Here is a 24,865-nt window from a genome sequence, read left to right as displayed (position 1 = left end):
ATGTAAAGGAAAATAACCAAACCAAACCCCCCCCCCCACATGATTATAGTCACTTCCACTGTTTACTGGCCCCTTTAACAAGCAGCTGTGAAACTTACCATTATCTTCTAAATTTTATTCTTCTTCTCTCCTTGTGAGCAGAAATGAGGAATCTCTTTGTATCTACTCGAGTATCTCCAGTAAATTTAGCAGCTCTCTGTTTGCCTTTAATCTATAAAATGGGGACAATAATATCTTTGTTGCTAGTAACAGCTTGAGTGAACTGTATGTGTAAACTTGGCAACTTGTGTTGCCACTTTGGAGCAGATGGAGATTTTCATCTTACACTAGCTGCTACTCGAGAAGGCTGTGATCCCATTCATCTCTCTAGATGAGGTCTTCAAAAATGTTAATGGATTTAGTCTCATCACTAATGTGAGGCATTAGTCTCATCACTAATGTGAGGTAGGGGAAGTACAGTAAAACCTGCGCTATCTAGAATTTAAGCATCTGCAAAACAGTAGAAACCGGCAAATTTCTGACACCGGGAAAAGCAAAAAAACAAAAACAAAAAACCTGGCCCTTTAAGTGCCAGGATGCTCCTCGACGAGCATGCGGCATGTACGTAGGGGAGGGGCCAACAGCAGCTGGAAGCAAGCAGCAAGCACCTTGGCTCCCCCTGCGGCTCCTGGCACCCCCAGCAGGCCAGGCCAGCCCCCACCTGTGGCTCCCTCCTCCCTTTCCCCCAGCAGGCTGCCCCCACCATCTCTGCCTCCCACCCCCTGGCTTTCATCCCCCCCACCAGAGCACATCCCCTCTCCCGCAGCTCGTGGCCCACCCCCCCCCCCCCCAGCAGGCCACATCCTAACCCCCGCATGGCTCCTGTGCCCCTCTCCCACCGTAGGCCCTACATAGCTTCCCCTCACTCCCCACCCCTCAGATAACCAGAATTTTTGGGTTACCGGCATGCCCTAATCCCTGGGCATGCCGGATAACACAGGTTTTACTGTAGTGTTGCCTTTACGTAACGCATTTGTATTCCCTAGCCCTTACTACTTCCCCTTTCCCTGACTTTGTCCATATCATGTTATATTGTATCTGGCTCTCCCCTATAGTCTAGTATGGTAGCTGCCTTCTTCACACTGCCTAGGCACCAGGAAGCAGAGCATTGAGAGCACAGGACAGACAATTTGTTGTTTATCCATGTCAGTGCATGGCACCTTAGTAGAGGCCTTTGGCAGCTAGAGGAGCGCTTACGGGCCAAGTTCTACTCAACCTCTGCATCCTCAGGGTGTACAGAAAAACTTTTCAGTTTTTGTTGAAGTATTATAAAAATTTGTTAGCTGATCGCTAATTGTGATTTTTCAGTTTCATAACTTGGCCAAATGGGGGCAGAATTTCATGCAACAGAAAGACCACCCCTAGTCCAGGAGTGGGAAGCCTTTTTTGGGTTGGGGATCACTGACCCACAGAAAAATTAGTTGGGGGCCGCACACAAGTGAGAAGCAAACAAAAAATAGATTGAGGAAAAGAAAACAGTCCCCACATTCCTCTTGCACACTAGAGCTTGGCGGGTCCAAGCTAGTAGATTGTATGCTCTAGCCCAGTGGGGAAATGGCAGGGGAGCTGGAGTGCCACTGTGGGCTCCCCCATTCTGGGGGGAGGACCAAGCGTCAGATCCTGACCAACCAAGGTTCCTCATTTCTGCCCTAGTCAAATTTTGAGTGTTTGCTCCAGTCTGCAGAGCAGTGTTCTCTCTAACCTGTGTGGCAGCACAGCTTCACAGGTCATTCATCAGCCCCACTCAGTCAGTCAGCTCTGTGCAGGGAGTCCTGAGCCACTGACTGGGTGAGGCTGATGAGTCACTTGTGAAGCTGTGCTGCCTTGCAGCTTAGAGGGAATGCTGCTATGGAGAGGCAATAGTTTAACTGAAATGGTTTTAAGAATTTAATGTTTTCTGAAGAATGAGATTAGAGAATGGTTGAACTGGTTTACCAGAAGCTCTTAAGAAATTTAGCCTGATGCAGGTAATTATATGGGCAGAAATATCCAATGATGGCTAGTTTTGGAAGACAACTGAAAATACAGGGCTTATAATGGAAAGTTTTAGAGCATCTTGAAATATCTTTATAGAGCTGCTATCTTGTTAAAATATGTATCTACAGATTGAAATGAGTTTACTCACGTTTTACAATTACTGCATCTTAGTGTGGAATACTTGTGTTGGAGACTTCACTTCATAATCCTCACACATTCACCTTGAAAATAGTTTAAATGGGATCCTAATCACACATTTAAATGCAACTTGTTGGTCCTATTGATTTATCACAGAAAAGGATTTTATTTTTTCCATGACCAGATGTGGTTTGGTCTGATTAGGAGGGTTTTCATTCAAGTTACTTGGAACAGCCAAGATCAGTCATTTGAAGTAAGAGAATTTGACTACAAATTGAGCTAAAGAGAAGATCAGCCACTAATTAAACAAAATGCTTCACAAGACTCATTCAGAAAGGATCTGCGTCTTCATGCACTTGAATGCATCTGATATTATTCCTGGAGATGAGCTTATTTTATTAATGGCATATCTAGACCTTACCTGCCAAAACTGGGACATCAATATAATAGAATAATTTCTATCATGATCATGTTTGATTAGAATGAGTAGTTTCTCAGTATCTTTACATGTTATAACTAAAAATATTTTGTATCAACTACCAAAAAGTTAATGTATAGATAGGTTATGGATTATTCAAAATAAATTGCTTTTGTTGGCAGTTCTGGAGGTTTTTTTGGCTAAAGTTGTAAAAACTCACTTATTAAACTTAAATACATAGAGTATTTTGTGAAAATAAATATTTTACTATTCTTTATCTCCTTGGTGTATAAATTTAAATTTTCATGCTAATCTTGTTTCTGACAGAGCTGAAAATCAAGCAGGTGTCTTGCTGCTGGATTTCATGGCCTCATTATTTTTTTTTTTAAATTTATTTCATTTTGTCTTTTGGCTACAGCAGCCTTACTAGAATGGTTTCTGGTACACTTGACCCTCTTTAGTCCAGCAAATCACAGGGTTGTCTGATTAAAGGTTTTGCCGGGCCAGGCAGGGAGTGAGGGAGATGGGGTGAGGGCTCTTACCTGGCACTCTGTATCCCCTTCCTCTACAGTAGTGTGTCCCAAATGGGGTTCCGCAAAGTGAAAATAAGGGTTCAGTGAGAAACTTCCATGACACTAACATTTTATGATTTCAAAAAAATATTTAAGAATTTATGAATTTTATTGAAAACAATTTTCATTTGTGTTTGCCACAATAAGTGTCCCTATGTAATGCCAGCATAGCCAGAGTGGGGACGATGATGTCACTGCACTGCACATGCAGTCAGTCATATAACAGGTGATCACACCACTATCATATATAAGGCTGTTAGAAGGGGTTCCGCAAAATTCTTTTGAGTTTAAAAGGGTTCAGTGGCCAAATAATATTGGGAAACACTGCACTACAGGAACAATGGGAAAGCCTCCCAGAGAGCATGTGACTGCACTGTTCTCCCAGTTGTGCGGGAGGGACAGCAGCACAGTGGAGAGCCATTTCCACTTCTGGCTACCAGTGTCTATACCATGGGTGTTCCGGAATTATCTGTGGCTAAGTTTCCAACTCACCTGGATCGAACAACTGAGATTCTATTTTATGAGCTAAAAGTTGTGATTCTTAGCAAAAGCTGTAAGTCATCAATCACTAAATGATCTAGGTGCTACTAGAGGAGAATAGAGCATCACACGGAGCAGGTATGGAGTACATCAAAATTAATATTCTAAAAAGACTGAAGAGATAAGGGTGAGGTAATATAGCGCTGCATACAAAAGTGATTGTAGATTTAGGCTTGCATTTAAAAATGAAAGCACAAGGTCAAGCAGTCAGTTTCCTAGTACAGTCATACTGCCTTTTCTTCTGCCTTGTAAACAGACTGTGTTTCTGAATTGACTGCATTCGTGCATATGAATTCTGCAACCCTAGACATTCTCAATTGAAGTGTAACCAGAGCTTCGAAATTCTCAGTTCTACCTTATAGTTGGAGGTGATAGTAACAGTGTACCAGGTTAACAGATGAGTCCAGACTCATCAATTAACCTTCATGGTTACATGCAGGTTCCTGGTACATGTGGGGAGCTGCCCTTCCACCCCCTGCTGCCTCTGTATCAGAGGCAGCAGCAGACGGGGTGGGAGGCAAGAGCTGATGTGTGGGGAGCGGACTGTCCTCTGCATGTAAACATGTTACAGGTTTACTTACCCCCATTTTAACATTCCTCCACTATAGTATGTACATATTGAGACAAAACTCCTACTTTTAAACTCATTGGGTCCTGCGCTTTCAGGCATATTTGCTAGCCTCAGAGGCTCACAGCAGCCCTCAATTTTAGGCACCAAACGTAGAGCATTATTTAGCTGTTTGTTGAGCTCTTTTCATCATTGACCAGTGTATGATATGAGGCGAGAACAAACCCCACAGTCTTTTCCCCAAGTTGAAATAAGGAAGTGGGTGTTGGTGGGAACCTGGAGGAATCCAGGCCCACCCTCTACTCTGCGTTCCAACCCATGGCCCTGTAATAGCAGCTGCCTGAGTCCTTGCCATCTGCTACAAGAAAGCTCCAAGACCCCTGAGCTACTTCCCCACACCTTCCCTAGCACCTTCCTTTTGTCCTCCTAGTGTCCATTTGTGTGTCTTCCTCCTATTCCCAGCAGTGCTTTCTGCCATCCTTTTGGCAGCCGATGCACACCACCAATTGCAGGCAAGCTCCTTTTATAGCCAGTCTCAACTGGTTTTCCTAATTAACCCCAAGTGTCCTAATCAGCCCAAGCTGACCTGACTCTGCAGGCCTGCAGAGGAAAACTCAGCCAGGAAAACATTAGAAAATAAAGAAGGAAATAAAGAGCTGTTAGCTGTGGGTCAGGGCCTGGTCAATTAGCCCAAGGTGTTCAACTGCCGCTGATCGCCTCTGCTCGTTCTAATCAGCCCCTCCCTTCTACTCTAGCAACAGAGACCTCCTCAGCATGAAGCACTTACACCTCCCCTCCACTACTTTATTGTAACCTCAACTGACCCGTCACAATACATATTCCATATGCAGTATTGTATGTAGCCATGTGGGTCCCAGGATACTGTAGAGGAAAGGTGGATGAGATCCTATATTTTATTGGACCTATTTCTGTTGATGAGAGCACAGAGGTGAGTGCAGCAGAAGCGTGGCCATCAAGCCCCATCTCCAGAGATTCCCAATCAGGCGGAGGAGAAGCGGAGCTATGGCAGCTGAGGAGCTCCAGCCTTGGGGAGCCCCAGTGGGCAGAAGCCAAAGTCTAAGGCCTGTAGGCTGGAGTGGGGCCAGAGCGGAGCCAACTGCAGGGAGGAGGAGTATCCTGGGAGGCTGGTGGCAGGTGACCTCTCCATATCTGGCAAATGCTCTCAGGACCAGTCAGGTCCCAAGGGTGCCAGATAAGGGAGGTCTAACCTGTTCAGTTTTACTTAGATTAATTACTGGCACCACTTGTACAACCGAACATAGACCCTTTGCAACGAATGAAGACCTTTTATTATACAAAAGCTATTTCTCTGGAAGTATGTGATTGAACAAAACTCTTAAGATAAGTGGGAAGATAACTGGTTGAACAGGAAGTAGTTGACATGGATATGGATAGTAGATGTGTTTTGCAAGAGAATTGTGAAACGATGTACAGTTCAGCAGTTTACCTACATATAATCAGGTGGGGCAGAAGAACAATGGAATAGTTTCATATAATCAGATTTGCAGAGAACTGAGGGAAATTTTAGTGTAACATGTCACAGAACAATTTTGTTTTGTCTAATAGGAATTTTGAAGTTTGGATAATGGAAACTGACATGTGTTTCTTGTTGTACAGGTAATTCTTAATTGATTCCGAGACTTCATTTCCTTTCAGTGGCATGTTACTCTGCTGACAGGATTTATGTCACATGTTCTGCACTTTCCAGGACCATCAGCGGCTCAATTTTCTTGTGCTTTTGATGACTGAGTCTCACACTAATGTTGAGAATAAGCAAATGTTGTTGAACACAAATATGCAAGGTCAAACCAATGCAGGGACCATAGGCAGCAGATGAAACTAGGGCTGGGGGCAGTATGCCCACTACCCTGTCCTGCCTTTTCTGCCCAAAGCCTCTCCCCTGTCACCTACAGCCCTGGGGGAGGCAAGCACACCAACTGCGGGAGAAGGCCACACATTCTCCAGCATGCAATCAGTGTCCACAGCCTTCCTCTCCCACCCCACCCCCACAACTTAAGAGCAGGGCAGGGGCGTGGTGTGTGTGTGGCTCCAACATTCCCCAGCTCTACATACAGCATGGGAGAGGGAGAGAGGGCAGCACATGCGCACAGGGGAGGGAGAGCTGGCAGAGCTTAGCTCCAGCATTCCCCAAGCCTGGCCTGAGCACAGGAAAAGGAGAGCAGATAGCACACTGCCCCAGCCTGTCCCGGCTAGAGTGCAGGGGGAGTAGAGGAGAGAGAGTAAGTAGTGCATGGCCCCAGGTTTCCCTAACCCCACTGGGGTGAGCACTGGTGGACAGAGTGGGGGAGGGGCAGACTGACAGTTAAGTCCGTGTCCTCCGGGGCGAGAAAAGCCCCGTTCGTAACTGCGGATCCGACATAAGTCGGATCCGCGTAAGTCGGGGACTGCCTGTATGATGTTGTTCTTAAAAAAAAAAAATTGGTGTTCCTCAATCTTAAAAAGTTTAAGAAACAATGAGTTAAAGGTTACATGACAGATCTACTGCCACTTGGCTTCCTAGCTGTTCGAGTCAATCTGATATGTATCCACATTTGACTTTAATGAATATAATTTGTGTGCTGGCCACCATGAGAACCAGGTACCTTCCCTTAGCCAATTATAAAATATGGTTTTGGGTGTTCTTGAGTTGGCTATCTCAATAAGATTTCTAGGCCACTGCAGCTGTGTTTACACGTGTATGTTTTGAATGCCAGATGTCAGATACCAATAAAGATTTGGGTTGTGTAAATCTTGTTCCACCAGTGGAACCTGCAAACTTATTGAAGACAGTGCATAGGGAACTGACCCAGTTTTCTAACTTGGCCACCATGTTGTCTGTGTTACAATCATACAAAGAAGGATTTAAGCATGACTGCCTGATAAGACATTTAGATTAGAGTGCTTATTTTGATGCCCCCTACCAATCCATAAATAATGTGACAGCATTCCAAAAGCTGTTTTACTATTGAGTTAAATACTCATAGTCGGTGAGAAAGCATGACTTCCTTCCAAGGTAGCAGTACAGAATGATATAGTGAAATCTCTGAGTATTAATTTTCCAGCACAACTTTACTAATCATACATCACTAACCTGTATATCCCATAATTTGCAATCACAAAAGGCCACTCTTTCCCCAACTTCTCATTGAATGCACATTAACTTACTATATTTGGGGTCTTGCATTGCTAAGACTTTTTAAAACAAAATATGCTTCAGAATAGTTACTAGTGCACTATGAATAATCTACAAACACATAGCCTTTGACACATGCTTAGCTGGCTCCCAGAGCCCCCCACCGGAGTACCTCCTGATACTCTGTCATATCTGATAATCCAGCACCACCTAGGTCCCAAAGGTGCCAGATTACTAGTGCACTATGAATAATCTACAAACACACAGCCTTTGACACATGCTTAGCTGGCTCCCAGAGCTATCTGCATTGAAGTACACAGACAAAGGTGTGGAAACCATCTTGTAATCCTAAAGCTTTGCTAATGCAAGTACAGTAAAACTCCAGTTGTCTGGCATCTAGTGGTCTGGCACTCCAGATAGTCCGGCACCAACCGGAGCCCGGAAGTGCTCCGGTCAGCCGGACAATTGCAGCGCGGGGCTTCCCCCGCCTTCCTGCAAAATGGCGGAAGAGGGTTCGCCCCTTGCTGCGTCATTCCTGACCACCCCCCGGATGCAGTGTGGGTCCTAGCAGACCCGTCACAGCCCCCCCACCGGAGTACCTCCTGATACTCTGGCATATCTGATAATCCGGCACCACCTAGGTCCCAAAGGTGCCAGATTATCAGAAGTCTACTGTACTAGGAAGACAATAAGAAAAAGCTTATATTTTAAAGTCAAAAGCAAGTAAAATGCAATATAAAACAAAATGGATAGTGATTTATGCCCATTCCTTCCAAAAGTTATCTGACCAGAAATCTAAACCTTGATGCCCAGAAGCAGACTGAAGACATCTGGTGAACTAATGCATTTATTAGTAAAGCTTTTTTAGATGCAAGAAGTATCACTAAAAGAATGCACAAAGTTAGACATAGGCAAAGTAGACAATTTGGATCCTTTGACACTTAGGCAGAAATGGTAAAAAGTAGTGGAAGACAAAGGTAAGATGTGTATAGGAGAAAAGAAGATTTATGTTTTAGTTTTTGAAGTGAGGACTAGGAGCTTGAACTTGATGCGAAAAGTGTATAGAAGCCAGGTGAAGGATTAGGATATAATTGAAACAGCAAAAGTGGAAGATGATATTGGTAGCAGAATTTTGGATAGAGTTAGTGAAGGAAAAAGTAAGTGAAAGGTGTAAAGTCCAGGGAATAGGAGGTTCCAACAAAAAAGGTACTAAAGTTTCAGAGGGGTAGCTGAGTTAGTCTAACAGGAGAAACTTAAAAAAACAACAAAGTCTAATAACACTTAAAAGACTGACAAAACATGTAGATGGTATCATGAGCTTTTGTGGGTACAGCCCACTTCTTCAGATGACCGGAAGTGGGTGTGTTTACACTGCAATAAAATACCCACAGCTGGCTCTTGTGAGTTGTCTCGAGTCTGGATGCAGTGCTATAAAATTGCAAGGTTGATGTCTGGGCTCAGGGAGGGACCTCACAGTGGGGAGCGGGGAGGAAGTCCCAGAGCCTGATCTTAAGGTATCTGCATTATAATTTTATATCCCCTCAGCCCAAGTCCTATAAGTACAGTTGAGCTGACATGGCCAACAATGGATTTTTTTTTTATTGCACTGTAGGCATACTACAAATGTCTCAGTGCGACTCCCAAATTCAGTACAATTGCATATAGAGACAGGAGTATTAACAGCACATCTAATTTTTCTTAATGTTTCAACTGGAAGAAACATGCTATCTGCATAATTAAAATGGAGAAAATAGGTGATTTTAATAGTATAAAAGATAATCTCACTTAATTGTATTAATTGAAAATTATAAATTTACCCTGTATGTCTGGACATCCAGCTAATCTCAGGGATTTTCTTTCTTCCAGGCTGTGAAAAAACTTGATGGACAACTCCTGAGAGCAGGAATGAAGAGAAAATTGATTATTTAATAGCAAGCAGGGATGCAGCCAGGAGTTGGTGTGGGCCAAGCTGTAAAAGTAGGCTGCCAGAAGCCACATGATCCTCCTTTCCTTGGCTTTACTTCTCCCTTCTCTGTTCCACTTTGCTTCCCCCTTGGTTTTCTCTTCCTTTCTCACTGCATTCAGGGTTCTGATAGGCCTTTTCCCCATAGCCCAAGGAAATACAGGAAAGATATAGCTGCCTTTTTGGGGTTAAATATTAACTGTATGTTGGAGTTTCACGTACTGTTCTGACATACTCCCTTGTTAAGTTAGGATCTGACTTTTTTTCCCCAATTGATCAGCGGGAGCAAGAGAAACAGTTACTAGGAGTCTTCACACTGTTGCTATATTCAGGCTTCTGTAAACAAGTAGGAACTCTTGGGGTAGATGGGAAGCTGCCTATTGGGTGGCTCCTGGGGCAAGACACCCTGGTCAAGCTGAGCCTAAAACAATGTTCTTGGTTATAACACAGTGATTGTGCATAATGAGAGTGTGATTGGTTGGGGACTAAATCAACAAGTAGAAAGGAACAAACAATTCACTATACTCCAGATGACTTGCCACAAATTCATGTCAGCTTTTGTAGTTTGTATAATAAATATTAGAACACAAATTTGATGGCGTTGAAATACTTTAATGTCAAACACAAATTTGCTATTTTCAGTTGTGGTTTTAGTGCTACTGTGTTTGTTGCAGCAAGGGTAGGAATCACCCATTATTTAGCTTGCTTAATGTTTTTCACTATAAGACCCCATTGCAGTTGCTTATAACTTTGCCAAACTTTTAACAATTTGTCCTGAAAATTTTCATGCAAGGTGTCTGGTTCAGGCTTGCTTTTTAAATAAATTTCTTTATTTCAGTCAGAATGGTTCATCTCTTTCTGACAAGGAGGTTACAGAAAAATACATAGTTTTGTTTTGCTCAGGTTAAAAAATTGGGCTATGTTCTCTTTGAAAAGCTCTAACGCTTTGGCTTTGGAGCAGGAACTTGAACTTTGACAAGGGCAGCCTTTGTGTCAGGGATGTGTCTTCGCCCTCCCTATGAAAGCCCTCCAAAATGTGACTAAATTAGAAAAATCACAGTTGGAGCATGCTCAGTAGAGACTTGTTAGTTAACCACTTAAAAGTTTCTGAAGATTGTCTCCCCTGACCATGCCCTAAACATCATTCTCTTCAACTGCAGCTCCTGTCAGCTCCAGGCTATCCTAGGTCCAGTCACTGGAATGGAGAGCCAGGAATCTGTCTTCCTTGTGCTCTCAGTGATTCCTTTTCTGGGCCCAGTGTGGAGGGCTAGATTGGAATGCTGAGGAGTCAGGAGCTGGAGCTGTAGATAGGGAGTACATTGAGATGAGGAGCAGGGGTGGGATGAAGACTGATAGTGATCATGGGGTGGTAAAGAGGTGGGGAACTGAGCATTGGAGACGTAGGCGTGGGGGGCTATATCAGTATCTCCCAGATGTTCACAGAAATGGGTGGTGCTGCTGCATTGGTTCTGGGGGTTGGCCTGCCTGGAAGTGTGCATTCAGGGTTAAGCTGTTGTTTAGACATGTGCCAAAACATTCCTGAACCATGCAAACCAGAAAAGGAAATGATGGTGTCAGGGACTCTAGCCCAGATGGCTCGGTTCGTTGTCTGACCGCAAAGAGACGGTCAACACCAGCAAAGTCCAATCACAAGCTCTTTATTGAAGTGTGCACACAACAATAGAGAGCAGCCCGTCTCCAAAGAGAACCAGCCCCGATTTTAGTAACAGATAGGCTTATAAAGACAGTTCCGTCGCGTCATAAGCTCTTCATCCAAGCCACTTACCCCCCTTTCTAAAATTTTTAATATCTATGCATATCTTGGCCAACCATTGATTGTGGCCCGAAGCGCTTCATAATGCATCAGCAACTTCCTTATCAATCACAAAAGGCAGGTACCAGGAACGAGGAGACAAAGAAGTCGGGCACAAACAAAGGGTAAAAATAGAAAGGTAAGATTAGTGAAGGGGAACAAAAACAGGGAGTTACTGACCAGTTCTCAAAGCAAGCCAAAGTAGGTACAAATATGTAATTTATCACTTATCTTACTTCTATAACCTAAGCCAGCATGGAGGGTGCGCCTCTGCTTGAACCACATTCCTGGTTCTGGTCAAGAATACTCAGAGGCCTATGAAATTAGCCTTTGTTAACTTTCCTTAGCATAAGGTTGACCAGGCCTTGTTTTTCTGGGCCCAACAATGGTTTTTAATCATTTATACCTTCAGGAAAATTTAAATAAAGTTTCACTGGGAAAAGAAAATGCAATTCTGTTCTTGAGATTAAACTGACTTATAAAGACGACTTAGGTTCCCCCCAGCTCCTGTGGTATTATTACACAAGAGAGAGGTTCTTCGGGTTATTTAACTCTGTATTTCCATAACTTAAATATATTTAAATCTAACTCTGGTTGTCTTGATTATCCTATGCCTAAGTGTAAAATAATTGCAGCCTCCTTGTCCTCCTCTCTTGTTTCTCCGTACTTCCTGTTCTCCTAGTTTCTCCCATCTCTTGCATCCTTATGTAGTCTCCTACATATCCTAAATTCCCACTTCCTCTTGTTTTCCATATTCCCTTTTAAATCCAGGTTTCCCCTCACTCCTGCACCTTCTACATTCCCTTACACAGAACTTAGTTTTCCTCTCCTTCTTGCCCTCATAGTTGAGTAGTTCTGGCACAACAGGTCAGTTTTGAAAAGAAAAATATAGAATTGTGTCATTTCTTATAATTTGTATAGCTGAAAGAGACAGTTTATAATATTCTGTGGCGCTGTCCAGACTAGCGATTGTCACTCCCACATTGCAACGTTGGGTTCCTCACTGTGCTTTTGCTGTTGTGACTTCCAACTTAGGTCACTCACAGTCAGCCCTAACATGCAGGTCATGCCCTTAATGTCTGTGTGTAATGTCCTCTCTGTCTTCTCTTTTCTAAACTAAACAAGACCAGTTCTTTCATTCTTCCCTCATAGCTCATGTTTTCTAGGCCTTCAGTCATTTTTGTTGCTCTTTTCTAGACCTTCTCCAGTTTCTTCACATCTTTCGTGAAATGTAGTGCTTGGAACTGGACACACTATTCCAATGGAGGCCTAATCAGCACAGAATAAAGTGGAAGAATTACATCTCACGTCTTGCTCACAACACTCCTGTTAATGCATCCCACAATCATGTTTGCTTTTTTGGCAACAATGTGACATGGTTGACTCATATTTAGCTTGTGGTTCACTATTATCCCTAGATGCCTTTCTGCAGTACTCCTTCCTAGACAGTTGTTCCCATTCTGTATGTGTGAAACGGATTGTCCTTCCTAAGTGTAGTACTTTGCGCTTGTCCTTATTAAACATCTTATTTACCTCAGACCATTTCTCTAGTTTGTCCAGATCATTTTGAATTATGACCCTCTCCTCCAAAGCACTTGCAATCCCTCCTAGCTTGGTAACATCTATGTTGGAACAGAGTCTGGACACTGTGTGGCTGTGTCTGTATTGGCACCCTTTTCCGGAAAAGGGATGCTAATGAGACACTTCGGAATTGCAAATGCCACGGGGGATTTAAATATCCCCCGTGGCATTTGCATGAACATGGCTGCCGCTCTTTTCCGGCTCGGGGCTCTGCCGGAGAAATGCGCCAGTCTAGAGGGGATCTTTCAGAAAATAAAACCTTTTCCGGAAGATCCCTTATTCCTGATTTTAAGAGGAATAAGGGATCTTCTGGAAAAGGCTTTATTTTCCAAAAGATCCCGTTTAGACTGGCTCTTTTCTCCGGCAAAGCCCCGAGCCGGAAAAGAGCGGCAGCCATGTTCATGCAAATGCCGCGGGGGATATTTAAATCCCCCGTGGCATTTGCAATTCCGAAGTGTCTCATTAGCATCCCTTTTCCGGAAAAGGGTGCCAATGTAGACACAACCTGTATAAAGCAAGCAGAAGGGTTTATTAACACGGAACACTGGTGGAGTGTCACTTCACTTATTAGGCTTGGTGACTGCCAGACAATAGGTTACAACTGATTATATAGGATGCTAGTGGGCGGATGAAGTGATGGGAAGGGGGAAGATCCAGGACCCCCTGGATAGGTGCTAACCGTGAGGCAAAATGAGAGCAATAATCTAAAGGTTACATAGTGTTTTCCTCCCATAGCTTACAGGATACCTTCTATCTAGTTAAACTACTTAAACAAAGCAGACATCAGTTGTCAGTTATGTGTTAAGTGGCGATGTGTCTGTTAGTTTCAGGAAGGTATCTTTGCATGGATGTGATCTGTTGGTGTTGCACCTAGAGATTAAATCAGAGACAATAAGCATTTGTTCCTAGCACCATTGAATGTGTTATGTCCTGTCTCTCACCCACTGTCTGGATCATTAGCTCTATGGTGACCTTTCTCCAATGGGCTAAGCTGGGTGGGGTGGGTAAACCTTCATGTACTGTTTCTGACATAGACATAGATGTTTTGTGTGCCTGTTCCAGACTTAAAATTTAGAATAGGGATTCTTAACAGAATGTCATAGCCTGTCTCAGAAATTTTTACCCTACAATGTACAAACTTAATGAGTGTACTCTCTATATCATCATCTAAATTGTTGAAGATATTGAACAGAACCAGTCCCAAAACAAACCTCCGTGGAACCCCACCTGTTATGCCTTTCCAGCATGACTGTGAACCATTAATAACTACTCTCTGAGAATGTTTATCTAGCCACTTATGCACTCACCTTATAGTAGTGTAATCTAGGTTGTATTTCCCTAGTTTGTTGATATGGTCATGCGAGATCATTTCAAATGCTTTACTAAAGTCTAGGTATACCACATTCTCTGCTTCTCCCTTATCCACAAGACTTGTTATCTTATCTAAGAATGCTGTCAGATTGGTTTGATAAGAGGAATAAAAATAAAAAACTTCCTAGTACTAAAACTTAAACTAAATGTGGATCATCTTCCCGGTAACACTGACCAAATTCTCAGGCCCAGATCTGTCCCTAGGTGCTGTTTCTTTTGTTTTCATGGGTGCAAAAGAGAAAGGTGGCTATGGAGAGAGAAATTGGAGTGTGCTTGCCTTTGCCTTTCATCCTTTACTTACCCTTTAAAAATGCATTGTGCTGAGGTTTGCCTGCCGCTATATAAAATTCATTTTTTCTGTGGGATTGGAGACAGTCTGGTGATGAAAGAGGTCTCATCCTGTTTGCTAACACGCAGATTTGTTTGTTTCTGTTCCTCTTCCTTGCCAAAGAATGGCACCTGGGTAGGAGATTGTCCTTCAGCTTTGATGACAGCTGGCTAGAGGTGTCATCTTATCTTGGTCTTTGAGAAACTAGTTTTTCCAGATTTGTATACATTTCAAATCTAATTTCATTTTATGGTTATTTATTTTCATCTAATGTTGCTACGCACATTTCATCATATTATTGACCAGTTGTTAGTTTTCAAATGATACCTCAAATGGCATTTTTATAAGATTATTGCAGTAGTATGTAGGGTGTGAATATATAGGGTGCTTTTGATTATAGAGTACTAGTGTATTAAATCTTCAGAGAAATTCCCAAAGATTGAATTATTTCAACATGGAAGTGATCTTTCATTGCTGTCAATGAGTGTGAAGCCAAGCTGCTGGTTGCTTCCTATAACTCTCTGGAAGTGAATATGCTTGTGTCTAGTCTCAGTTTTTGGAATGCCCATCAGATGGGGACAGATGTGGCTTCAATCCCAGTGAGAACAATTGAGCCAGCAGTCATGTTGAAAAACTGCTGTTCTTTGTGGCATTCTCTGTATAACAAGAAGGAGAAACTTTTCATTTTTGAAGAACAGAAAGGAAAATGATTGTTGAGGCTTTAGAAATAATTCTTCATATGTAACCTATGCATAAGACTAAATGATGTATATCGGAGTGGCCAACCAGGTGACTGGTCTGCAGGGAGCAAGAGGCCCGCCAGTGCTGGACTCACTATGTGGGGTTGTGCATTCCCATCCCATCCTGACACCCCTCTGGAGTGGCACCTGGGGCAACTGCTCCTCCCTTCTACCCCTCACTATGCCACTGCCGCAGAGCCAGGTACCTTCCTCCCCCAACCCAGTGCCTGGGTCTCACCAGAGCTCCTGCCACAGCCATGCGCTTCTCCCTCCATGTGCTGGGGCACATGTGCAGAGTGGCCGTGAGCAGTCCGGGCGTGCAGCTCCAAATGAGCCGTAACCCTAAGAGCCGCATTTCTTTGATCAAAGAGCCGCATGCGGCTTGAGAGCCACGGGTTGGCTACCCCAATGTATATTGTGACAGTTCCAAAACATGGAATTTGGAATCTTCGGTAACCTAGCTATATTTCTCAGGGCTGTGAAGAATTTCACATCCTGTGAGATGTACTTAGGTCTCCCTAACCTCAATGGTAGATCAGCTAGAATTTTCCCACCAACCTAATTACCTACCTCTAGCGAAGGGAAAGGTAGTCTTTCCATCATAGTAGCAAATGTCTACAATACAGCATCATTGCTGCATTTTTACCACTATACTGTAGGCATGCTCTGAGATACATTAGAATTGAACAAACTCCATGAAAGCAATGGAACTACTCCAATTTGTAAAGTTATTCAGATTTACATGACTGAGGTTTTACTGGTAATAAGAATGAAATTCCTTTGGAAACAAGTCACCCTTTGAACTGGCTAGCCCCTTGTGAGTTGTTTCTAAGTCATTTTTCTTCAAAGTAGCAGATTTATAGCTGTACAAATTACTATCGTAAAAAGAAGGCCTTACTTTATCCCATGAAATGCAGGAAATCCTAAAATTGATTCTTTTAACGCCTGCAATTCTTAATATTACATACTGACTTCAAAATTTCTGAAATAAAGAGGTAATTAACAATACAGATGCTTAATTCTGAATTTACCCCAAAATTACGTAAATGCTGTCTTCCCATCCTGCTTTCCCTGCTGCACCACTCTGCTACAAGTCATGGACAGATCATGCACCATGAATTTTTTTATTACAAGTGACCTGTTCACGATTTTTAATAAAAATACCCATGTCTAAATTGTAGCCTTAGATAATTGTTGAGGACCACATTCTGAAAGAAATCTTTCATGTATCTCCTCTTCTGACCTTTGCACAGCTGCTCTCCCCCACCTTCACCAACCTGCCCATCAGAAGCAAGCTACCCACAGAGCAGCACCCACCAAATCCAATTGACACCAGATCCAGCAATAACAGATGAAGAATCTGCAGATTTATCTCCACTGCTCCCACGAAACAACTTTCAAGGTCCATAGGTCCTACACATTCCCATTACATCTTATGGTGCACTTCTTCCTGTGCACATATACTCTTATGGGAAAAGAAAAAAGTAATGTGTCTGTCAATATTTAGCTCAGGTTGGCAAGCATTAAATCTTGGACTTTTAAAAACACATTGTGTTGGAGGGCAGAGAAGGGAAAGTACAGAGCAATTACGAACAATGGGAGTGTACAAATCACTTGTAATTGAGAGGAAAAATGAACATACTGGTTCCTAAGACTATTCAAAGAAAGGAGTGTAACTATGAACAGACAACTAGAAAGAGCTGTCTAGGGTTTTATTGACTTAACTGTGTTAAGTAAGGGTATGGATCTTTTACACCTTTGAATCACCATAGCTATTTTGACAAAATGTTGTCATTTAGATCTGGCTCATATAAACACTCTTAATTTCCAGAGTTCCTCATATGACTTTAGCTTAAGTTTAATGTAAGTCATTACCTGTTATACAAAAAAAAGTGGTTTTATTTTAAAACTGTAAGGGGCAAATGTGGATTAAGATTGAAAAGATGATTTTAGGTCTTGTGACAGAACTGTTTCTTTAATTTCTACCAAGCTGCACTATTCTTTGTAAAGCAACTAAACTAAAGAACTACATTTGGATTCCACAAAATAATAAAAATAATAATCTACTATATATTTGAGTTTGTCTTTCTGTCTGTCTGTTCAAGAACTCCTCCTAAACTATAAGAGCTAGAACCACCAAATCCCGTGTACAGCTTCTTCTTATCATTACTTAAACAAGCTAAGGGTTTGATTGAGCCAGGAAAATCGGATGTGCCTGGAATGGGATTGCTTCTCATAAAACCAAACAGAAAAGAGACAGTCACCAGGCTCCCTTCAGGGAGGCTGGGGGAGCTGAAGTTTCCCCTCTTCAGATTTTTTTGGGGACATTGCTGGCTGTTCCCCTTTGTCAGGATGTGAGGGGAAAGTGCCATTTGCTGCATTCTTCACTCTGGCTGGGAAGCATGGGGGAGCAGATGAACTGTGCACTTTGCTCTCGCTCCCTGACATTGATAGGAAAGGAAAAAAGCAAGCAGCTCTGGTATGAATCTTGGAGGGGAGCTGCCCTTCTCCCTACATGCCCCCGCCCCCAGTCTCCTGTCCAGAGCCTCTCTGGTTGTTTAAACATTTTCACTGCGATGTAAGTAGAAATGTGGATGATACAAGTATAAAAACTGCAGGACAGTGTCTGCTTTGTCCTATATTTTATGCTTTGAGGTGTAAACTTGTCTTTGTGAGAAAAGCTCCCATTTTTTTTGAGTCTTAGAATCTAGAAATGACTTTGAGCTGTCATTTGGACTTTTATGCCATTATTACAATTCATTTTGGTGTTTATATTTAAATCCTAGTATTCAAAAGACATTTGAGAGAGTGAAGTTGGGTTTCTCTGTCACTGTGTATATCTTTTTTTTAATCTTAAATGAACTGTAGGAATTTCTTCTGTGCAATTAGGGGATATTTGGATTGTACTGTAGAAAGTAAGCACAAGGGCAAAAATGGCTGCCTTTTCTGTAGCGTTGCCGTGTATCTTGCAGTGTTAAGTTGTGTGGCCCAGTGCATTTTATTATTCTTTAAAACCAGTTCATTCTGTTTTACTTCAGGCTTAGTCACCTTCAGGCATTGCAGGCTGTGTTGATTAAGTCTGCTGTTCCGTCTTTAAGCACTGCTAGATTGTAGCCACTAGCAACCAGGCTGCAATAATTTCCCTTTGATGACATCATCGACTGTGGAAGAACCCAGTTGCTGCAACAAGCCAGCACACAGTCCAAATCCTGATCAAATATGGCAGCTTCCCAGCCTGCTGCAGTTGTATAAGAAATGGTCCGGTTGTTCTGAACTAACAAACATTCCTTTTGTTTGTTACACTCATGGATGTATCTTCTGATCCTTATTTACCATACGATGGGGGAGGAGACAACATTCCACTAAGAGAATTGCATAAAAGAGGTATAATTAATTTATGTTACTATTCAGTTTCTTGTGTGTTTGCATGTCTGCATGGTAGGTTGTTTACAAATTTAAAACAGAGCTTTTAATTCCTGCATTTTACTTCATTTAGCTTGTCTAACGTGTTGTAGCAAAAGAATCCAGCCTTGATTATTTTCTCTGTGGGAAGATTAGTCCTGCTTCACATCACATCAGCTAGTGACTCCATTTTCAGTATGTGATAGCCTTTTCCTTTTTCTTTTTCTTTTTCTAACTTCTTTTTCACCAAGAAAATAAACACTTTTTTGGTGTAGCTTTCTATGATCAAACTGTTAGAAATTATAAAGGAAGCATCATCCTTTCAGATACCTTAAATAATTCTTATTACCTTGAGCTTGGAAGTTTCTGTACATGATTTCAGAGTTAACTCCTTTCTGGCATGTTTGGGATTAAAAAAAATTGTCAACATGCAATATATTAACTAAATCAACATAAGTGCTTTTTAAGAAATAAAAGGTTTATGCAGTTGATATTTAAAATATTTGCACTTGAAGTAGGTAAAAGAATTTTATGAAGAGGCTGATGGTGAATTGTACCTCTAATATGCTGAGTACTGGATCAGAAGTAATGAGCTTAAATTGTAAAAGGGAGATTTAAGTTAAACACAAGGAAAAAAATCCTAATTGTAAAAGTAGTTTAACACAAACAGATTACTTAGGGAGGTTGTAGAATCTGTCATTGGAGGCTTTTAGGAGTAGAGTAGACATACACCTGTCAGGGATTGTCTAGTTAATTATTAGTCCTTCCTCAATGCAGAGGAATAGACTAGATGATCTAACGAAGACCGTCCTAGTCCTACATTTCTGTGATTCTCTTGCTCACAGGAAATCAGGATTTCAAAAAGAATGTAATGTAATTTCCAAAACTGTTGCAAAATCCTTTTTTATTTGCATGTGCACAGCCTGTTATTTCTACGATATATTGTAGGTGTTAAATCAAAATACGTATAAAGATTTGGTGTGGTATTGACGTAACCAACCAGTTTACAGTGGAAAATGATAAAATCGTAAAAATCATACCTTCAAAGTAAAGAAATAAATCTCTTGGTTCTTTCTCCCTTATCTCTGCCACGTTGAACTTTTCTGCCCCAAAACCTACTGATTAAGTATTGTAGGCCTTTCTCAATTTAGTTTCTTCTTGCAGTTGATTAACTTAAAATTAGACTATCAGCATTTGCAGCTTTGAAAAACCAGCTTTTGTGATGGAATTGGAGAACTGATAGCCTAAGAATAGCTTGATTTACATAAAATGTATTGTTTTTCCGGATTGTATGGAAATTGTTATTTTTTAATCTTTCCACTCCAGCTTTTATTTCTACAGAGAATTAATTAGCCCATTGCATATTCTGAATAAGAAAATGAACTTTTATTTCAGTGCTTATTATGAGTAGCTTTTTTGATTACTTAGCTAATAATGTAATATGCTACATTAGTACTAGTTGCCCTTCCTCTTGTACAGTATGGGTCTGAATAAATTACAATGTGGTTATCTTAACTATAACTCCTTGAACTCAAGTGTTCTCTGACCAAATCACCTTTGTGCTAGATAATTTTTGCAGGCTGGTTTATAGAAATCAATTGTGAAGATTTTCTGACAATACTTTGTTGTTCCTCTGCGGATTGTTTGGCTTTTTTTGTTGCCTGACATCAGCAATGTAATTTTGCAATAATTCTGTAAAGAGGAAATAGAGAGAAGCTACAAGATACTCAGTATTATTTGTCATGTTTTATCTTTGTGCATTTTAATAATGCAGTTTAACAGAATTGACTATAGTTTTCTAGGTAATCATTAGACAGGGTGATAATATAGACCACAAGCTGCCCACTGGAGGAAATAAACTTGTAAAATGTTCTGGGTGGTAAGTTGTCATTGTTCTTACAAAACACAATTTGCGTACACTGTAAAGATCTGGGTCTGTACTGAGTATTGACAAAGATGGTGACATCACTTGCAGCCAACCAGAAAGCTCCAAGTATAATTCAAGTCATTTTATAACTTTTGATCAAATTACCTTGAACAGTATTTATGATGATACTTCAGTTTGTTGGAGTGACTTTAGCTTGAGATATTAGTTTACCAACTGAACTCTCTTGCAATTCTTCACTTGGTTAATTCATATTATCTAAAAACAATCAGTAGAAAATTCTTGCCTCAGATTTAAAGTTTATGCCACACAGAGTTGACAAAAATATGCTGCTTTTCCCTACTATTTCACATTTTTGTCATTTTGATAGAAAATATGAGGCATGAAATACTAACAGTAAAAATGGAAACACTTTTATATTAACTGAGTTTTTGGGGAAACTGCATTTTTTATGTTGTTGTAAAGCCTTAACAAATTTAAAGAAACTACTTATTGAGGGGGGGAGAGCAAGTCTCTTAAATAACGTGTTAGGAAAAAGTTCTCCCCCAACGCACAACATTAAAAAATGATTTAGTGACAAAACAGAGAGGTTGTCTACATATGCTACAGAGATTAAATTAATATCTACATTGCAAAATTGCTTTGTAGTGTTGATATGTGCTGTTCAATTTTGAACAGTTTAATTTTTGTACCCCAAAGTTGGCTGTACTTCATCAATGATTCAGTGATGATTAAATTCAGTAGGGTCAAGTGAGGCTTGCTTAGTTCAACAAAGGTCTTTACTAGTTGCCTTTCCTATTGTAAAGTGTAGGTCTGGATAAATTATAATGAGTTTGTCTTAACTATAATTCTTTGAGCACAAGTCATTCAAAAAAAGTCATTACCTGATGAAAAGGGATATTAAATATTAGATCATTATTATCATGATCAGACCCAATAATTTACCTTAGTTCTTTCCATAGTAAAAGGGCCTATTAGTTTTGATTATTTCAGCATCAATATACCATGTGACTTGTGTCAAGCCAGAAAACCCCACATTAATTTATTATGTGATTTATCTTCCAACTAGTGATTGTAGCGCTCAACCTTCTTCATTCAGAACAAATGTTCTTTATAGTAAATATAAATGTTAAAATAAACATATGGTCTGAACTTGTTTTAATTTGGCTCTATGCTATGCTCTTTTTACAGTACACTTGACTCATCAATATTTCTTATGTTCCCCGTTGATCTAAAATTAAGGAGACACTGTCAGTTTGAAATTCAGCCAGTTCCAAAAAAGTGTTTAAAAATAGTGCATAGTCACGAAAATGGGTTTTAAATGCTGAAATTGGATGGCTCCTGAGTGATCAAGGCCAGCTGATGATGTACAGTACTGTCAAGTGCACAAATAAAACCCTATCTTTTATCTAATCTTTCAGTGTTGATAATCTTAGGAATTACCCTCATCAGTAATACGTTTTTTAAAAAATTCAGACTATAGTGTGTTTTGTTTATTTCTTGGGAAGACTGTCCCTTTAAGTACTTTGACTACTGTTAATTTTCACCTTAAATGTCATATGCAATTAACAATGAAAGGTACTTTATATAAAGTACCATAGCACTACATTATAAGCTGAAATTGAGTCTATCAGCTGGACAATTTTTATTGGTTATTTACATCACTTTTTTCCTCTTGAGCTCATTTTTTTTGCACTATTTTTGACAGTCAGACTTTTTCAGTATTTCTAAAATATCCGGATTTCTTTTGTCTGTCAGCTTGTTACAGATGCACTCACTTATTTGATGTTTCCTGGTTGTTTCGAAAAGGGGGAGGGGGGTTCTTCTCTACCATTTGCTCAGATTCTCAACTTTTAAAAGAAAGGCAATGCACATAATGGGTCTAATAATTGAAATTAGTGAAAATCTCAGATTGACTTAAACAAGCATTAGATCAGTTTCTGTGTGCACATAACAGAGGAGCAGCAACATGTTTAAAATGTGTTTGAAATTCTCAAATGAAATTATTTAAGAGCTCAAGCATTTGACTTGTGACTTATTTACTGAGTATGGTACCTACTTGAAATCACCGTAATATCTCAAATTTGACCTATGATGTTTCTTTTAAATCTAGGGAAACCCTTTTCCAGTGAGACAGCATAATAACTGACAGCACTGTTACTTATTATGTATATTGGAGGCATCTGCTACCGTGATACTTAAGTATAATTTGCATGACTTAAATTGCATGGTCAATATTCACATTAAGGGAGCAAATTCCCCTATTGCCTGTAGCTCTTTGAGGATACATTCTTCTTACATACAGGCAGTCCCCGGGTTACGTACAAGATAGGGACTGTAGGTTTGTTCATAAGTTGAATCTGTATGTAAGTCGGACCTGGCATCCAGATTCAGCCGCTGCTGAAACTGACCGCCAGTTCTGACTTACATAAGATTCAACTTAAGAACCCCAAGTCAGCTGCTGCTGAAACTGATCAGCAGCTGAATCCAGGAAGCCCGGGGCAGAGCAACTGTGCCTCGGGCTTCCTGTAGTCAGCGCTGGTCAGTTTCAGCAACGGCTGACTTGGGGACGTCTGGGGCAGAGCAGCTGGGGTGCTGCTGGGTTGCTCCAGTAGCACCGCTCCTCGGCGCTACTGGACCAACCCAGCAGCACCCCAGCTGCTCTGCCCCAGGAGTCCTGATTCAGCCGCTGCTGAAACTGACCAGCAGCAGCTGAATCAGGACGCCTGGGGCAGAGCAGTTGGGTTGCTGCCGGGTTGGTCCAGTAGTGCCCAGAGCGGCGCTGCGGGACCAACTGGCAACGCCCCAGCTGCTCTGCCCCAGGGTCCACAACAAAAGCCTGGTCTGCTGGGGGGGGCACACTAGCTGCGCCCCCCCAGCAGACCAGGGACCCAGGGAGCAAAGCGGCAGCGGGGGGGGAGGGTGCCTCGCCTCTGAGGCTTTGCTCCCGGTGCCCCTGGTTTGCTGGAGACAGTCCCCAGCAGACCAGGGGCACCGGGAGCAAAGCCGCAGCCGTGGCGGGGTCCCCGTGCTTCTGAGGCTTTGCCAGAGCAAAGCCTCAGAAGCACAGGACCCCGCCGCTGCTGTGGGTTCGCTCGCGGTGTCCCTGGTCTGCTGGAGACCGTCTCCAGCAGACCAGGGACATCGTGAGCGAACCCGCAGCAGCGGCGGGGTCCCGCGCTTCTGAGGCTTTGCTCTGGGAAAGCCTCAGAAGCGCGGGAACCCGCCGCTGCTGCGGGTTCGCTCGCGGTGCCCCTGGTCTGTTGGGGACTGTCTCCAGCAGACCAGGGACACCGCGAGCGAACCCGCAGCAGCGGCGGGTTTACTCCCGATGCCCCTGGTCTGCTGGAGACGGTCCCCAGCAGACCAGGGGCACCGGGAGCAGCTTTTCTCGCCCTGGAGCTCGAGGTGGCTGACTGCTGCCTGTGAGCTCCGGGGCGAGAAAGCCCCGTTCGTAAGTGCGGATCCGACATAAGTCGGATCCGCGTAAGTCGGGGACTGCCTGTATATAACATCCAGGACAAAATAAAATCTACTTGTGTTTGGTGGGTCCTGCCCTTGTCTGGGCTTCTTCATTATAGGCACATGTAATATTTGAGATGGGATGGGCGGGCTGGAAATTACCACAGATTTTAAGGCCAAATTTTTATCTTCTGTATCCATGTGTGTTAGAGATGTGCGCATATACCTATCAAAAGCTAGAATTTGTCCCTGAGTGATTTTATCTATGAAAAAGAATAATAAAAAGAGTTGTTTAGGCTTACAGTGGATGAGATTACAAATTCATAGTCAGGATGGGCGGGACTAAGGTAGATTTAATTTGCACTTGGAGAAGCTGTGACTGAAGAGGAAATGGGGGTCTTACCTGGCTTAGTTTTGGAATGGCCAGTTTCCTTGGGCTACTCAGTGGACCCAAACATTGTGTACTATGGTCTCAGTCCTGACATGCCCCCTCTTTTGTCTGGATACAAAATGGGGGAGAGGAAGGCTCTTATGCCATAAATTCATAACATTTGACTCTGCTGATTGACAGAATCAATTTGCCAGAATTCTTTTAGTATCTCATTATAGTTTATCTAGCTGCATTGACTATGTCATAGGTAATGTTTTACATTTGGCAGTTTTTTATTATAGGGATTCCCAGATTCAGAAGATGTATCTGGCCTGCATGTATATCAGGGGTGAGCAAAAGGGCCTCTGAGGGCTGGATCCGGCACTCCAAGCAAGTTGAACTGGCCCAGAGAGGCCAATCAAGGTCTGGGGGCAGGGGGAAGCGCACCAAATTTCCTCCCTCTCTGCCCCTGCCCTGCAAGGAGTGTGTGGTGCTCAGAAGCACTGCATGCTCCTGGCAGGGCGGGAGGAAACTTTGCACTCTC

General features: G+C 42.1%; 1 protein-coding gene across 5 annotated transcripts in view; it reads left to right on the top strand.

The window, feature by feature from the left end:
- The window catches only part of CLCN3 (Cl-/H+ antiporter 3), an 83,481-nt gene that overhangs the window by 8,232 nt on the left and 50,384 nt on the right, over positions 1-24,865 (top strand). For 2 of the 5 annotated variants that reach the window (XM_006111677.5, XM_075931135.2), the window contains exon 2: positions 18,241-18,586. The exons of the other annotated variants lie outside the window; for them this stretch is intronic. In XM_006111677.5, coding sequence (XP_006111739.1) covers positions 18,508-18,586 — 79 coding nt within the window. In that variant the 5' untranslated portion in view covers positions 18,241-18,507. The remainder of the gene's footprint in view (positions 1-18,240; positions 18,587-24,865) is intronic. 5 annotated transcript variants of the gene reach the window in all.

Source organism: Pelodiscus sinensis, chromosome 4 (assembly GCF_052426305.1).
Source record: "Pelodiscus sinensis isolate ZL-2025 chromosome 4, ASM5242630v1, whole genome shotgun sequence".
In the NCBI taxonomy this organism is placed as follows: Eukaryota; Metazoa; Chordata; order Testudines; family Trionychidae; genus Pelodiscus; species Pelodiscus sinensis.
Note: the sequence above shows the minus strand (reverse complement) of the source record. Positions and strands in the feature narration are given on the sequence as shown.